This window comes from Arvicanthis niloticus, chromosome 8, assembly GCF_011762505.2.
Source record: "Arvicanthis niloticus isolate mArvNil1 chromosome 8, mArvNil1.pat.X, whole genome shotgun sequence".
NCBI lineage: Eukaryota > Metazoa > Chordata > Mammalia > Rodentia > Muridae > Arvicanthis > Arvicanthis niloticus.
In genome coordinates, this window is record NC_047665.1 from 39,759,850 (window position 1) to 39,776,566 (window position 16,717).

General features: G+C 46.0%; 1 protein-coding gene and 1 non-coding gene across 2 annotated transcripts; both read left to right on the top strand.

The window, feature by feature from the left end:
* Positions 1 to 324: 324 nt before the first annotated feature.
* Positions 325 to 8,175, top strand: Prss16 (serine protease 16). The gene is made up of 12 exons (XM_034511101.2): positions 325 to 466; positions 541 to 707; positions 1,443 to 1,542; positions 1,671 to 1,800; positions 2,911 to 3,034; positions 3,212 to 3,289; positions 3,381 to 3,428; positions 3,911 to 4,201; positions 4,935 to 5,076; positions 6,850 to 7,029; positions 7,104 to 7,249; positions 7,376 to 8,175. Exons 1-12 carry the CDS (start codon positions 400 to 402, stop codon positions 7,430 to 7,432), a joined length of 1,530 nt encoding a protein of 509 aa, XP_034366992.1. The 5' UTR covers positions 325 to 399; the 3' UTR covers positions 7,433 to 8,175.
* Positions 8,176 to 14,200: 6,025 nt separating this feature from the next.
* On the top strand, positions 14,201 to 14,272 carry Trnaq-cug (transfer RNA glutamine (anticodon CUG)). Its single transcript has one exon. It is a non-coding gene; the product is annotated as a tRNA-Gln (tRNA).
* Positions 14,273 to 16,717: the final 2,445 nt, after the last annotated feature.

The following is a 16,717-nucleotide window of genomic DNA, read 5'->3' on the forward strand; positions in this document are numbered from 1 at the left end:
AGTAGGGGAAACTGGGGGTGCAAGAGGAGATACTAAGGTAAAAAGGAAGAAACTGGAAAAGTGTAAAGCATAAATGGGGGATGAGAAATCAGTAGGGAAAATGCTGACTGTGGCAAGGAGGAAGGAAACACCAGAAGAGGAGATGGAAGGGGCAGAGTAAGGAGGGGGGACCTAGGGACAGAGAGTATTGCCATGTCATCCAGCCTCTACAGACTCTGGCGTCTGGCTACGCTTTAGCAGTTACTACTGACGCCTAACCTGCCAGGAGAGGCATCCCAAATGAAACAAAAGCTTCTCATGATGGACAAAGCCCAGCACTGGGGACATATTATAGGTTCTCAGTGATGGAAAAAAAGAGCGGAGTGCCTGAGCCCTTCCTAACACAGAATACTGGGAAGAATGGCAGTCAAGGCTCCATGGTTGGGCATTTTGCTTCTGGTTTCCCTCTGGGGATTGTCAGCTCCAGGTAAGATGGGGTTGAGGATCAAATAGGGAGACTTACAGAGCCCAGCCTAACACCCATATCTTCCTGTTTCACAGCTTTGCTTCTCAGGCTCCTGAGAGAACACATTCAGAAGTTTCAGGAGAGCTCTAGTCTACACCCAGGCTTTGGCCTAGGCCACAGTCCTGGGGCTGTCCCCAAACAAGGGTGGTTAGAACAGCCACTGGATCCCTTCAACGCATCTGACAGACGAACCTTCCTGCAGGTGAGGCTAGTAGAGGAAGCCAATGTTCACAGCATTCGCTTGTCAGTCAACTTACTCTATACTTTGTGTCCCCAGCCCCAACCCCAGTTCCTTGCTTTCTGCCCTGCCCTGCACAGGTGTAATTCCAGAACTTGAGAGGTAAAGACAGGAAGATTGGGGGTCAAGTCATCCCAGGCTGCATACTGAGTATGAGGCCAATGTCGGTGACATAAGACTGTCTCCAGGGAGGGAAAAACCCAACAGGTTTTAACATGTAGCAGAACTCCAAAAGAGCCTTGAAATCAGTAGTGACAACAGGTGTTCAAAAATCATGAAAAGGAATACAAAATTTACCCCTCTTCATTGCCCTCTCTGTATATGACCTCCAAAGGTCGCCACACCATTCCTAAATCAAGTTAGCCACTACTTACTCTATACGTACTGCTTCACAAAATAGCAGAGGCCTACCATGCACCAGCCAGTTCCCTCTGTCCTGGGAATTTAAAAATAAAAACACAAACAAAACTCTATTAATTTTTAAAGAAAAATACTTTATTGCACACACTACAAAAGCACAACAAGCTGGGCAATGCATTTCAGGGCCTCAAATATCTACCTTTATAGTTATGTACTCTAGACAAGCCCCACTAGGGTGCCATTAAGTAGAAGGGGAAAATCTTGGAGAAAAGGCTGGAGTGAGGAGGAAAGGAGTCAGGATCTTCACTGTCATTTCTTTTCCCTCATCTCCGCACCTAGCGGTACTGGGTGAATGATCAATACAGAACTAGCCAAGATGCACCAGTATTTCTGCACATAGGAGGTGAGAGCAGCCTCGGGCCTGGCTCAGTGATGGCAGGTAAGAAGCAAGGTTTGGTGAGCTGGTGTTGACCAGGAAGGGACAGCAGATGACAATATGTGAGACCTGAGAAACTCCATAGCTCATACTCAACTCACATCCACCTCTCTACCATGTGCTCTTCATAGGGCATCCTGCGTCACTGGCCCCTGCCTGGGGGGCCCTGGTGATAAGCCTGGAACACAGATTCTATGGTTTGAGTATGCCTGCTGGGGGCTTGGATATGACCCTGCTTCGATACTTGTCCAGCCGCCATGCGTGAGTGGGGATACGGAAGGTGTTTGGACTAGAATGTTCTGTTAGTCTCCACAGCTGTGTCTCTTCGACTGCCCACTAGCCTCTGAGTCTCTGGCTTTCCCTTTTCTTCTCTGTGTTCTTCATCTTTTTCCTGTCATCTCTAACTCCATCTCTCCCTATTTCTATCTCTCTCTTACCCTCCATTCTTGTCTTTCTGTCCAAAGAATGCTAAAGCTCTCACTGTGGACCACTATTCCAAACCACCAGAATTTCTTAGCGACATTATTGCCACATCCTCTCTGACTGCCCTTGACTTCCATGTAGGAAACAGGAATCCTGTCTTAGCATAAATTGGATCAGGACTCTCCAAGCTCATCCCTTACATCTGCTGCTGCTCAGAAGAAAGTCTTTATAGGAGCCACAGGGTTCGCAGTTAACTCACACCCACACAGTGTAGCTCGGCTACTCCAATTCTTGCTACCTTGGCAGTCTCGGGGTTTGGAACGCTTCCGTCTTCAAGGAGTGGCCTTCTCCCAGATACTTGTATGTCTCTCTCCTTCTATGCACCCCACTTTTGTTGGTCATCCCCACCATCTCTTTCCCCAACCTCTCTCACCTGCTTTAATGTTCTCAACGAGCCTATCTCTTCCTTTTCACTGAGGCTCCTCTCTTCCTCTATTGGTCTCCCCGACTGTTCCCGACTTGTCTCTTTTGTGTCTCTGCATCTCAGTTTCTTCAGTAAGCTCAACTGGCTTCCAAAGGCAGCTACTCATTGACTCAGAACCACCTCAGAAAAGCTGAGGAAGAGAAAGGATGCTATGTCCCAGTATCTTTCTGCTTTGTCTTTGGGTTTCTCCCAGTCCCCCGTTCCTTAGCCCATCCTGCCTAGAACCCATCTTCTTCTGGGGTGCCCTCCTCAGCTGCCTCTGGCTTCTCCCTATTTTTTGCCTGTTTTTAATCTAACGCGTTAGGAAACTTTTTCTGTTCTCACCCAAAATGAGTGGGCCTTCTCCCTTGGTCTAGGCAGAGAGAGTCACGGGAAGAAACCTTGGGCTCAGCTTAGGTTTTGAAACCAGTCTAAACAGTGGCCCCCAGGGCACGTCGTAGGGTTCGGCTTTGGCTCCTTTGCAGGTTGGCTGACGTGGCCTCCGCTCGCCAGGAGCTCTCCGGCCTACTCAATGTGTCTTCCTCCAGCCCTTGGATCTGCTTCGGAGGCTCCTACGCTGGCTCTCTGGCGACCTGGACTCGGCTGAAGGTCCTCAGAACTCCTCCGGTGGGCGGGGATGGGGAAGTCGGCCTTCAGGGTCCGGACCAGGGGTAGCGCGAGCGTACTCCCACGCTCCTCCCTATCCATGTACACCACTGGGGCTGGGGAGGGACACCGGGCGCAGGCACTCCTCCTTGTACTAGGCTGACGCTCCTCCTTTCGTAGTTCCCCCACCTAGTCTTTGCCGCCGTCGCCTCCTCCGCACCGCTGAGCGCAGTAGTGGACTTCTCCGCCTATAACCAGGTAAGAGCTCAGTTGCAGCAGGGGGAAGGGGAGCGGGGACAGGGTCCCGCCAAAACCTGCACTTTCCCGACGTCCTTCCCGCGTGCCTCAGGTGGTGGCCAGAAGCTTGACTCAAGTTGCGATTGGCGGATCATTGGAGGTAGGCGGGTTGTAGAGTGTGGAGGAAGGCGAGGGAACGGGAAGAGCTTGGGAAAACGGGGCCAGAATGGGGACCAGCCTTAGGACAGCCGGGTTGAGGAAGACCTAAACCCAGGAAAGTTGTCTGGAGCTGAAAACTGGGAGAAGCATCTAGAGAGGAAGCCCCCTGTTGGGAGCGGGTCGTTGGAGTTGGGGGAATCCAAAGCAGAGGGAAGGGAAGGGCTAGGCTAGAGAGAGAAGCCAGTAGAGGGCGGGCCCGAGGAGGGGCGTGGTGGGTTGGGGGCGGAGTCACCGAGGGCGGGGCCTCTAGTAAGCTCTAGACTGATCTACCTGAGTGAAGATCGGAACCTAAGAAAGATGCCGGAGACTGGGAGGGAAAATTTAGAAGGCAGGGAGTGGGGTTGGGAACCTCCCCAAGAAGATGTAGTGCCAAAGAGGGAAAATCAAAGCCGCCCCGCGAACGTCGCTTCTCGGTTTCCGAAGTGCCTGGCGGCGGCCTCCACAGCCTTCGCGGAGGTGGAGCGGCTGCTGAGTGCAGGACCGGCGACCCAGGCTGTGCTGAGGGAGGAACTAGGCGCCTGTGGGTCCTTGGACCTTATTGAAGACCAGGCGGAGCTGCTGGGAGCGTTGCAGGCGCTGGTGGGAGGCACGGTGCAGTACGATGGGCAGGCGGGAGCGCCGCTAAGCGTGCGCCAGCTCTGTGGACTCCTGCTCGGCAACTGGGGAAACCGCAGCCACTCCACGCCCTACCTGGGGCTTCGCCGGGCTGTGCAGGTAAGCCACCCGGACGCGTGTGTAAGCCAGAGGCTAACGGATCAAGGCTGCGTACCCGCCTTCACTGAGCTCAGACAACCGAAACCCTCCTCTTCGCCTTAGATTCCTTAATCTGTATAATAAGGCTTGCATGTCTCATCCGGCTGATAGTAAAATTACCTTATTAAGTAATCAGGTGCTAAACACACAGTATACAAATGCAGAGGCCATCTTCTATCTTGTTATGTGATCTTGGCAACAGCAGTGTCTGGCAAACAGCAAGTGCACAACAGTATTTACGCCTGAAGGGTTGGGGAGCTCTGAGATCAGAGTTAAGGAGTGCCCATCACCACCACCACCACGTCCCCTTCTACAGTTAGAATTCTGTCATTACTTTTCCTACTCTAATTCTGGACCAGGTTTTCTTAGGAATACATCACAAAATTTATTTCATTAATTTTTCAGGTAAAGGGCACTATTATTACCCCACTTATAGAAGAGTAAGCCGGTAGAGCCGTTACCTCTTGCCTGGGGTCTCACAGATGATAAAACACTGGATGTAGGTTACAAGGGCCCCCTCTGGTGGATGTCCACTGACTTCTGACACGCAGAAAAACATCAGGAACTTACCCTCCTCATGCTTGACCTGTAGCCCTACTATAGGCCTGTGGCCCTGGCTTGCTAGGACAGGAAGAGGAATCCAGCTATATATGTATGGATGCACCTATACATGCATGTATGTATTCTCCTCTAGATAGTCTTGCGCAGCATGGGACAGAAATGTTTAAGCTTTTCCCGAGCAGAGATAGTGGCACAGCTGAGCAACACCGAACCGCAAGTGTCTGGCGTGGGGGACCGGCAGTGGTTGTACCAGACATGCACTGAGTTTGGCTTCTGTAAGTGACCCACCTAACTCCCAAGCCAAAGCATCTTACAGATGGTCTAAACTCATGATCACGACTAACAGAGCTTGTGTAACTGCAAAAGTGTCTGACTGGAGTAAACAGCCACCTGGCATGCAGTTCACACTCAGGCCTCAACATAAAATGGCTGCTCCTTCCTTGTGCTTCCTATATTCTATCCCAGACTATCTCCAGCCTTTCTCAGTCACTGGGCTAGAAACCTTACCCTGGTGCCTCTTGCCCATTGTCTCCATGTCCTGAGTCTTACCCACTCTGCAACTTACCCACTCTGAACAAGTTCTCAATCTTCCCGTTCTCTACTTCTTACTCTGTGGTCCTGAAGGAGGCACCACACACTGCTGCCGGATCCCAGGCTTCTTCAGGTCTCAAAGCTTGCACTTCACCTTGAAGCCTGACTTATACACCATAGCCAGAGAAATATTCCTAAATATAGGATGGCATTTCAGTGACCCAATGTTGAAGTAGCCAGGCAAAAAAATACTAGTTAAAATCTGAACTACAGAAAAAAAACAAAAATAATGCATCATATACAAAAGTAGTATGTGGGGTGGTTGTGTATCTGAAGATAGGTATCCTGTATCATTTGTCAATTCTGGTCATCCCACCCCAGAGTTAAGCCTTTGTTCTCTTTTTGGAGTACAGAGTCTTACCAGGTAGCCCAGGTTTACCTTAAACTCACAGCAGTCCTCCTGCTTCAGCCTCCGAGTGCTTATATGACAGGCATATGCTACCACACCCAGGTCAGAGTTGAATTCCACATTCTTTCTACACTTTTTGAAGACAAGCGAGGGTAGTGGCATGAAGTAAAATATCCAAAGTCCATTTCCATTTTGTGTGCTCTTAGACAAACTTGGGCAAGTGCCTAACTGTTATTGGCCAGTTTCCACATCTATAAACTGAGAATAATAACAATACTTTTATTACTGCTGTTATAACACAGCTTTGCATATTTTGGGATGCCCAATACACCAGCCCTCTACAGCTTAGGAATTTGTCACATCCTGTTCAATGTACTAGGGTGATCCATTCCCCCATTTTTGTAAAGTTTGCTCATCTTCCTGTCTCATTTCAAGATATCCTTACCTCAATATCTTCCATCATATCTGTAGACAAAAACAAACAAAAAAAAATCAAAACAACAACCCTTCTGTTATTCTATGTTCTTTGGTGCATTCTAATCTGCTAGCATTCCATCTCCTCTTCTGAGTGCTATAACAGCAAAGCATGGAACTATTTTGGTTGCTATTTTCTGCCTAGTATTGCCCGACATATGTCTGAGCTCATTGTAGGTGGTCAGCAAATGTGAAGAAAGGAATTCATGTGAGGCCAAGGAAGTACGATTTACCCAGAACACTGTGAGATAGGGATTTTAAGCAGGGCACACATGCAGTTTGAGAAGCAGTCATTCCAGATTCTCCCTTCCCTCTAAACCTTTGCACTTTCACTTTTCTCTTTTCCCTATTGGTTATTTCTTCTTTTTGTTTGGCTTACCCATCCTAACTCAAGTCCTTCTTGCAGGATGCCCTCCCTGAGCCCACTGGGTTCTCTCTAGGAGCCCTACCTCCTGTTCTTTTCTATCATAGCCCTGTCACTTGGTAATGTAATGATCTGGAATGTGTGGGTCTGTTTGGCAGAACTGTGAACCCATAAGGCCACTACTGTGGGTGTGCTATAAATTACTATTGGAGAAGAGCAGGAGGCTGGCTGTATGTATTCTTCACACTTTAAGGTACTCTCTTTCCACAGATGTCACCTGTGAGGGTCTTCAGTGTCCTTTTTCCCAGCTCCCAGCACTGCCCTTCCAGCTAGATCTGTGTGAACAAGTGTTTGGTCTTTCACCTGCATCTGTTGCCCAAGCTGTGGCCCAGACAAACTCCTATTATGGTGGCCAGAGCCCAGGAGCCACCCAAGTACTGTTTGTTAATGGTGAGTGTGTCCCCAGAGCCTGGCTCTACAACATTGTAGTTCCAGCCCAATGCCATCCTCGCCTTTCTTTTCAGGGGACACAGATCCCTGGCATGTACTGAGTGTAACACAGGACTTAGGACCCTCTGAGCCAGCCCTTCTAATTCCTAGTGCCTCCCACTGCTTCGATATGGCACCTATGAGGCTTTCAGACTCTCCCAGTCTCCGATTGGGGCGCCAGGTGAGAGAAAAGACTTTGAGTGTTTTATATTCCCACTAACATCCTTATTTGTATAGCTTGTCTTTTACTTTGAGTTCTTTGGTGCTTTGAGTTCTGACTTCCAGAATGCTCCTCATCTCCTCACAGAAAATCTTCCAGCAATTACAGGACTGGCTCAAAGATATAAAGAAGAGCCAGAATTGATGTAGGATCTAAGCCCAACCCATTGCCAGCCCCATCACAGGAACTGCAACCTGGCATTTTTCTTCACTGTAGAAGAGAAAGCAGCTGGTTTGGAAGGAGGAAGTCCCTAGACTTGGGACTCGGTGTCTGTTCTGCCTGCTTGTTCTCAATTCATCCTCATTGCCAACTAGAAGTTCTTTGCCACAGATCAGTATAGATGTGGGCAAATGATTACTGTCCTTTGTAGGTAGTGGTACTCTGTATGGTAAATGTCAGGAAAATGTGGCTCTCCATGCTGAAGCCTTCTTCTCCCATTGACTGGGCACCCACTGCATACAACTCTCCACATCCTGACTCTGTCTCTCCTGAGTTTTAGTCTGTGGTAGTTAATCTTCATTGTCAGCCTACCTGAATTTAGAATCACATTGGAAACATAACTCTGGACTGCTCTTGAGCACATTTTCAGTAAAGTTGTACTGGAGAGGAAAGACCCACCCACCTGAAATGGTAGTAACACCCATTCCTGAACTCCCAACTGAATAAAAGGAAACTGGAGCACCAGCATTCATTTCTTCTCTCTGCTTCATGACTGTGGGCATGATGTGAGCAGCTGCCTCTCACCCTGCTAGCATACCTTGCCACTATGATGGACTATATCCCATGTGAGCCAAAGCTTCCCTCTCTTCCTTCCTTCTTTCCTTCAATGTTTCTTGTCACTTATTTGGTCACAGTCCCAGGAAATAAAACCAGTAGTCTGTCTCTTCTTTCTGTGTGTTTCAGTCTGGAGGAAATGGCTGCACAAACCTTCTCTTTCTTTTTATCTTCCCTTAATACCTTCTTTACTTCCTTCCTTTCCCCACAAGAAAATGTCACTACTCTCCAGTACTCTACCTTCTTGCCTGAAACGTCTTGAGTTCTGGCTTGTCACCCTGGTTTTCTAAGTCTCAGTTTGAGGGTTGGTTCCAAAGCTAACTCTTAAGCTCTTAGAGCTAACTCTTAGGCCTAAGAGCTCAAAGCTCTTAGGCTGTAGCATAGCTCACCCCTATGGGCAGCTGCTACTAAAAGTAAGATGGAGGGAGTCTAGGAGAGTGGCAGCCTCTAAGGAGCAGGTTGGGAATGAGGGAGGGCTAGATAGAAAAGGAGTAACCTCCCTCTGTGAAGAAGCACATACCCAGAGAAAAAGTTTTACCACTTAGGGCTAACCTTAGTTCTGCTAACAGGAACCACCCTGGATCTTTTATTAGCCTCTAACCAGTTTCTCACCAGGTCCAACTATAGACATTTAACATGTGTGGTGGCCTTACACATGGTGTGTGCTTATCATCTGTTGAGTCATGCTGCCCTTCCCCAAAAAAGAGAATCTGCATACTTGGGGTTTCCCTCCTACTGTGCTGCATGTGCCTTCTGCAAAGTTCCTTTCAGCTTGATCCCTCATGGGTTTGGTCTATCTTCTTCCCTCTAACATTCTCAGAGCTTCTGGAGAGGGCTCACATGCTTGACCAGATGTGCTCCTGCCTTCGAGGTATTCAGGCACTGGTGCATACCTAGGGTTTTGGGGATGAGTGTACATCTTTCTCTGGGGCTGTGGTGCTGGAATGCTTCATTTACACGAAGAGAAATTCCAGGTGCTTGCTTACTAGACACGTCCTTATAGGAAGAGGAAAAATTAAGCCTGTAATTTGGCCACCAGGCCAGTGACTACCTAAACAGTGGTGGAGTGGGGAGTTGTATGGCTATGTGCCCCTGGGCATGCAGACCAGATCATGGAAGGAGTAATCTTTACTCCTGCCAGTCTCAAGATGTGATTTCCAGGGTTTGGACATGTCTGGACCTCACTCTTACCAGTTGAAAAAAGCTTAAAAAAAATAAAAAAATATTAGCCATAGCCTCCCTCTTTTCCCAACCTGCTCCTAGAGGCACTCTCCCAGACTTGCAAAACCAAAAATTAAATGAAACCACATCAACTGAAAGAGGACTACTGTGGAGGAGAAGGGAGACCAATGAAAGAAGGAGGTCAAAGGGCAATGAGGAAGGAGAATGAATAAGAGTATTTTATTTTATCAGAACAGAAATATTTTGTTATTGTTTTATTTTTGTCTTTATCTCTTAGTCTCAGATATACAATGGAAATAAATATATTAAATGGGCACTAAGGGGGGGGGGGGTTGATGAAGGCTCACCTCTGGGTTAGATGAAGCCCAGATGATTGTAAATGCTCTATTTGCATTAAATATATAAGACTGGCAGAGATTAAAAAAAAAAAAAAAAAAACACAGCCTGACATTACTCTTTTCAGTCACACACAAAAGAACTGCTCATGTCTACTAATCCCAAAAATCCAGATCTGACTCCTGTCAAGGGAAAACAGTATGTGCTGGAGTCCATAGTGCTAGTTTGCCCACGATGTATAATCTCAGCCAGCCTTCAGCTCCTCAGCGAAACCCACAGGACAAAAGTGAAGACAGAAATATCTTTCCTTTACCTTGTAGATCTGTACATCTTGAGAAAGGAGGTTGATTCCAGGACTGACTTGGAAAGATTAAGATTAATTAGTTTTTCTAATCCCCTTCCCCCAGTTTTTCATTAAGCAGGGAAAGCTGGGCTCTGCCCCACACAGCTGTCTGTTCCCAGCTCTTGTTACAGGAGAGAAAACATTGCCTGGGAGAGAAAAAAAAAATTTGAACTTCAGGGACTCTAAAACACAGTTGAGTTGAGTGGGCAAAGGAAGATAAGAACAGGAAATCTGGAATTCAGTGGTACTTGTGTATGCATTGCACAGAACTATTGGCCTGGGAGGGGGCTCACCCTGAACTTGGCACTGTTAGCACCAATTGAGGTAACAGATCAATGAGTAAGTAGTCTTCCATTTCCCCATGTGGCACACAGATACACATGTAGGCAAAACAAACACCCATGCATTTTTTTAAAGTTCCATTTAGCAATGTAATGACAGGAAAGTTAGAGGTTTTATACACTTAATGACAAAAATGGTCTTATTATTTCCACAGTACACATTTGAATAGTCTTACAAAAAGCATAGAATGATCACATTTTAAATGTTTTTTTACCATTAGAATTATACAAAATGTTTTCCTGTTTGGCTGCTTGAGTCTTAACGAGATTTGGACACCCTTTCTTTCTCCTGTTCAGGAATTGGGGCAAGAGGCAAAGGTGTGATCGGAAAGGCAGTTTTTGAGGGGTAATTGGTTAGCATTCATGACCTAACTCATTCATGAGCAACTCCAATAAGTTGTGTCAGGAGGAAGAGCCTGATTTTTAAATCGTTCTATCTTATGTTTCCCCATACCACCCCTGCTTGATCTTTGCTTAGTCCTGTCCTAAGGATCTGGAAGGTGAAATACAAAGAAAGACTGAGTTTCTTATTTAAAGGGTACCACAGCCTGTGTCCGGATCTTCCCAGCCTTTGGCTCACCAGAACACGAGCTTCTGGGAGACACTGCCAGAAGTTCAGCTTTTTCAGAGGCTGCCACTGAGAGCTGGGCTAGGGAGTTCCAGTCCCGGTTTGACCTGCAGAACACAGGCTGTCCCCCCCAACCCCCAGGCAGTTCTAATCTCAGCACTTCCCAGTGAGAATCACAATCCCCAAAGAGAAAAATATTGAAGACAGCCACAGATCCACATTGTTCCCTTTTCCCCTTTTACTTTCTTCAGTGTGCCTTTTATTTTAAACTAAAACAATCTGCAGGTATAAAAATCCTCTCCCAATCAGAGAGAGGCAACCTGAAATTCAAGTTGTCTTAAATTGCCCTTACCGCCTCTGAAGTCTCGTTCCAGTTCAGCAACTACCATATTTGTCATGGGGAGAGGAGCCCGACCTGGAGGGTCCATTTCACAGTAACTGAAAGACCTGGGAATTCTATTAGTATTCTATCAGTATCTATTAAAGCGAGAGTCAATTTGAATAAAGATGTTCTTGTGACTGGGTTAAAAAGATAACTGAGGAGTCAGGAACTAACCTAGGACCTTCTGATCCAGTCAGACACCAGACACGGTGCCATTGAGCCATTGGCCCTTCTCTAAGTTCTCTCTACTGTGGTATTTTAACATAAGGCTTTAGAATTACTGCCCCCTTCAAAGCTCCCAGGCCACCATTCATTCTGACTTTACCCTCTCTATTCCTAGACCCTACCCTGCCTGGAAGACACTCTCCCAAACTTCCGTTTTTTTTTTTTTTTTTTACCCTCAAGCACTGCTAGTCACAGAATGCACCTATTACTGGAGTTCTAGGATCAGAGCCTGGGACCTTGAAGCTTTAAAAAAATCAACCTACATCACTTAAACAACAGTGGTGAAAAATTTTAAGGAGAGACTTATTTACCTTGGCCACATTTATAGTAACAGGCTCAGTGAACTGCTCCTCCTCTCCCAGCCTCACATCCATATTTCAGGTCCTGACATGAGGTTCAACCACTTATTTATTTTAATTTCATTCATTTATTTATGAGGGTTTGGGGCTGCGTGTTCAAGGACAACTTTCATCAGTCAGTTTCTCTTCTCCTTTGTGGGACCCCACAAGCACCTTTACCCCTGAGCCAGAGACCCAGCTTTAAATAAAAACAATAAAGTGTGCATAATTAAGCAGTCCTTGTTAAGGAGTGGTCCTACCCATCACCATCACTGATAAGTTCTCAGAACTTCGAGAAATCTCTTTCTGGAAAGATAAACTCCCTTTCCGGCTGGTACCAAGCCCCCAACATTTTTTTTTCACTCCTCTCAGCTAGGGATTCCAAAGCACCATCTCAACGGTCTGATAGCCAAGGAGAGAGATGTGGTGTCTAAGTGTCTAGTTAGTATTGTATCATTCTTTTGGAGCTAGCCACTGACAGTTTCTGTTTTCAAAGTCAGCCCACCCCATAATTTTCTGGTACCAAGATGGCAGTTTCAGAATGTCTGATGGTCAGACAACCCCAAACAGGAAAAGATCGAAGAAATGTTTAACACCTCCTTAAAAGCAGCCCCAAATTTCTGCACAGCTGTTGGGAAAGAAAGTTTCTCCCAGATGTGTCCTGTAGTATGGCTCAAAGTGTAGTATGGCTTACAGACTTCCCTATTGCTGGTTTTAGTGAAGGGGGGGGGGGGAGGAAAGTTCTAGTTTTAAGAAGAAAAATAGTGCTGGAGAACTCAGGACAGACAGAAAATTTTTCTTTGTGAACAAAGAAAGCACAAGCCAGATAAATGTTATATGGTAAAGCAGATGTCATAGTCCCTTGACTCTCAACAACCTCTTGATCTGAAAGCAGATGGAGACAAGGGCCTCCTTTTCACAAATAGGTCCTTTCTGGAAGTTTTTAATTTTTAGTAAGCCTTTGCTTCATTTCAAGGGAGATGAACATAAACTTTTAAAACCAACTCTGAAATTTCTCTTTTTGAAATCAGGAGGCCAGGTGCCTAGTCCTGAGGGACTCTTTAGCAGAGGGCAGGTGGTTGCTGAGAGCCATGGTCCGATGTGAGATGCTTTTTCCCCTTTGTTAAAATTATTATTAATGACTCTCTTACTTGTTAAGTTTGAGATTCAACGTGTATCCTTAAACTGACCTTGAACTCTGGTTTCACTTCCTCAGTGATAGGATTATGATGCTTACCTTAACTTGCTGAGCCATCCCCCCAGCCCCGTGGTTTCTAGCTTCACACAGAATCAGACATCCCGGCGCCCTCGCTCTGTCAGTTACTGGCACAGGCAAATGGTCCTCCAACCGTAGGATCTGTATGATGTTACTGAATAGGGTTTAGAATCCACAGTATTGCTCTCAGAAAGGAATCTGGAAGTGTTTACACTTGACCTGCGATCCCCAGTGAGGTGCTCTCCTAGAATTTTTCTTGTGTTGCACTTAACATCGGTCTTGGTTCGCAGGCGGATTCTCACTGGGGAGAACCGAGCCCAAAGCATTTGGAGAGCGTCTTTGAACTCCGACGAACAAAACGTTGCTCACGATTCTTTATTAAAATCGTGTTACAATTATTGTTCTCAGGCCGTTTAATACTGACAGGAGCATGCAAGCGGAGGCAGGATTTACCCTGCAACCCATCTCTGTCTGTAGCGTGTGATGGAGTCCTAAGTAAGCCTGTGAGAAGGGAGTCCTTAGGCAGGAGCTGCCTCTGGGCTGGTGGTCGAGGGTCACCTCAGGTTCAGTTCCCTTGTGTAGAGGCCCGCTCGGCCTGCTCTAAAGCCTGTTACTCACAGGACTGCATAGATCCTTCTTAAGTCTGGCAACCTTGGCACGTTTATTTTAGTGTTTGTAAACACCAATGTCTCGGTCCATCACTGTAGACTTGACAAAAATATTTTCCCCCATGAAGTGTCTTCACGTTCCCCGTCTGTGATAGAGATACGCATGCCCATTTCACGGGCGACTGAATCTTGAGTGAGGCAACCACAGAGGACTTCACAAAACGCCATATGCCGGAGGACCTCTGTCTTGTTCAACAACTTCACCTGTTTCCCCGGCGCTCTGATTCCTGAACCACTTACTTGGTAGGAAGCCTTGGGCATAGGTGGATGTTGGGGAGGGCTCCTGGTCCTTGAAGTAAATGTTTTCTATTAAAATAAGGAGGTTTGGATTCAGGTCATGAGATGAGAAAGAAGCCCAGTCCAGGTTGAGGTAGAAGGGTTATCGCGAGTTTGAAGACACCCTAGGCTACAAAGACTGAATAAAAAAAATGATGATGGTGGTGGCGGTGGCGGCGGAAGCGGTAGAAATGAAAAAAAAGCAAATTATCTTTTCTGTTCAAATCTCTGGAGGGACTTGAAAGTTGTGCTATACCTTGTGTGGTTCCATGGTGTAATGGTTAGCACTCTGGACTCTGAATCCAGCGATCCGAGTTCAAATCTCGGTGGGACCTATAATTTTTATTATTCAATTTGTTTTTTCATTCACATTGATACTCTAAAATTAATTCCTTCCTTCCTTTCTTTCTTTGTTTCTTTATTTATTGATATTTTATTTATATTTCAGATACCATTTCATTTCCCCTCCCTAGAAAGCCCCTTTCCCATGTCCCCTTTTCCTTTTTGCTTTTATACATTTTTTAAAATGTTAAAGGCTTTATAAGTTTGGTAATGCGCAATTAGAAGTGTAACCCAATATCCAACCTAGATATATAAACTATCTTTGACTGGTGGAGACACGTGAACATCTGCCTCCATGCCCCCCCTTCTCTCTCTTTTTCTCTCTCTCTCTCTCATCACCTAGCTTCACCCTTCCTGTTAAAATAAAACTTTTCTCTCAAAATGCAATTAGAGCATAGTTATTCCTAGTTGTACCAGTGAGGTACAAGATAGTCCTATTACCCAGTCCATCATTTTGTTGACTAAGCAGAACCTCTGTCATCTGTCCTAACTAAAGCACTTAGTTTTGATCCTGGCTTTTTTTTTTTTCTTGGCTTTAGAATGGATGTCAGCTGAAAACCATCCACTCAGATCTTTTCTCTCAAAGTAAATAGCCAGGATTGGCTTTGAGACTATAGGTCTTCAACCCAGTCAGAAATCCAGAATGACTGAGTTAACTGAAATTATGGGAAGCACTAAGCATAGCTTCTAAAACTTAGCCAGTTTATAGAGACCGCTGAACACCTGGAAAGCCCCTATACTACCGAACGTTGGAGCATCAAATCTTCAGCCTTCTGGCTCAGAATCCTCTGACAGACCTTAGTAATGCAGAATTATTAAGGGCTGATTACTCTGTCTAGGCAGATCTAATCAGTCTACTATTCTGCAAGTGTGTCCTTTTCTGGACAGTAATTTGTCTGTAGATGGAAAGAGGCAATTCTTGCCTAGTGGCTGTCACCGCACAACTGGAGTAACTCCAAGGATGCTCAATTTCTTCTTAGAATCCACGACAGGAAGCTGTCAGGATCAGACAGGTCTCTAATCAAAATGAACATTAATATAGAAATATTTGTAATGTCAATTCTGTGGACTTCTGACGTTTTGAAAACCAACTATCCATGTAAGGTAACCTGGACTGTTGTCTGTTAACTCCTCCTAAAATTAATTCCTAACAATCTCACCTTAATAGAACTAAATACCTTCATTCAACAACTGAGTGACTTTATTCTCGTTTATAGTATGTTTCTTAAAGGGAGGAAGAAAAGAAAGAAACATCAAGAAGGAATTGCAGGAGAAAGCTGCAACTCTTCAGAGAAATCTACTCACAACTGGGGGTGGGGCGGGGTGAAGGAGGAGGGCAGGAGGAAGCAACTTTTGAAGACCGAGAGGAAACAACCCGTGGCTGTCATGAAAACTGGAAATAGAATTTATCTTGTTAATGAGTCGGGAAAGCAATAGCAATTTCATCCTTCCTGTGGGTTTTGTTTTTGTTCTTTGACGCAAAGTCTCACTCTATCCTCGAATGACCTCAAACTCACGGCAATCCTCTTACTTCTGTCTATTGAAGACTGGGACTTCGACTTGCTTGGTTTGAGATTTCTTTTGTTTAACTTACTTTTTAAATTTTTCTATGAGACGGGGTCTCATGTGGCCGAAGATGGCTTGAAACTTTTCAATCTTCCGGTCTCCGCCTCTTAGGTGCAGGAATTCCAGATGAAGCAGGAGGACACAGTTGGCCACAGTCGTCAGTAGAGAAAGAGCCAAGCTTGACCAACTTGCAGGAGCACACATAATGTGAACAGAGACAAGAAATGACACCACAAGAAAGACGTCACTGTGATGTCATCAAGCGGGCGGCGGGGGAGGGGCGGGACGAAGGTTAGTGTTTCTTCTGGAGCCGTGGTCAGCTCTGCAAAGTGCAGGCGTGAGCAAGCGCTCAACAGTTTTGCTCGGGCTAGGAAGGCTGGAACCGAGCTCTCGAACCGCGACCCAAAAGTCCCCCAAATCACCCTCGTCTTTCATGCAACATCTTTCTTGGTTTTTGTTTTCTGTTTTTGCTTGTTGGTTTCATACCTGTACACAGGCGCTGTGGCCGCGTTCATCTCCCACTACCCTCTTTTGTCCCCTTCTACTCCTGCTGACCTTTTCAACTAGTCCGGTTCTGTGTGTGCGTTCGCAAGCGGGCTCCATTCAGGGACCATAGACAGATGCTGTGTGTTCATAATTGCAAGTCCACTTAACATTCAGTTTCACAGCGCACAGCCGGTGAGACAAAAGCAAACAAACAAAAAACAAAAACAAACAAACAAAAAAACCCTCGGGAAAAAGCGTGTCTGCAGTCTCCAGCTTCTGAGGCTGTTTTACAAGGTTTCATCGAAGGAAGGAGGCTAGGTTTTTTAAATAAATAAATAAATAAATAAATAACATCCCATATTCAAAGACAGGGAGCGCACATGTTT

What these genes read in the sequence shown, in the direction of transcription:
- Prss16 (XM_034511101.2), top strand. Translation starts at nt 400, where the DNA reads ATGGCAGTCAAGGCTCCATGGTTGGGCATTTTGCTTCTGGTTTCCCTC. An exon ending in CGACCTGGACTCGGCTGAAG is followed by an intron (nt 3,035 to 3,211) that starts GTCCTCAGAACT and finishes CTCCTTTCGTAG; the next exon opens with TTCCCCCACCTAGTCTTTGC. An exon ending in ACTTCTCCGCCTATAACCAG is followed by an intron (nt 3,290 to 3,380) that starts GTAAGAGCTCAG and finishes CGCGTGCCTCAG; the next exon opens with GTGGTGGCCAGAAGCTTGAC.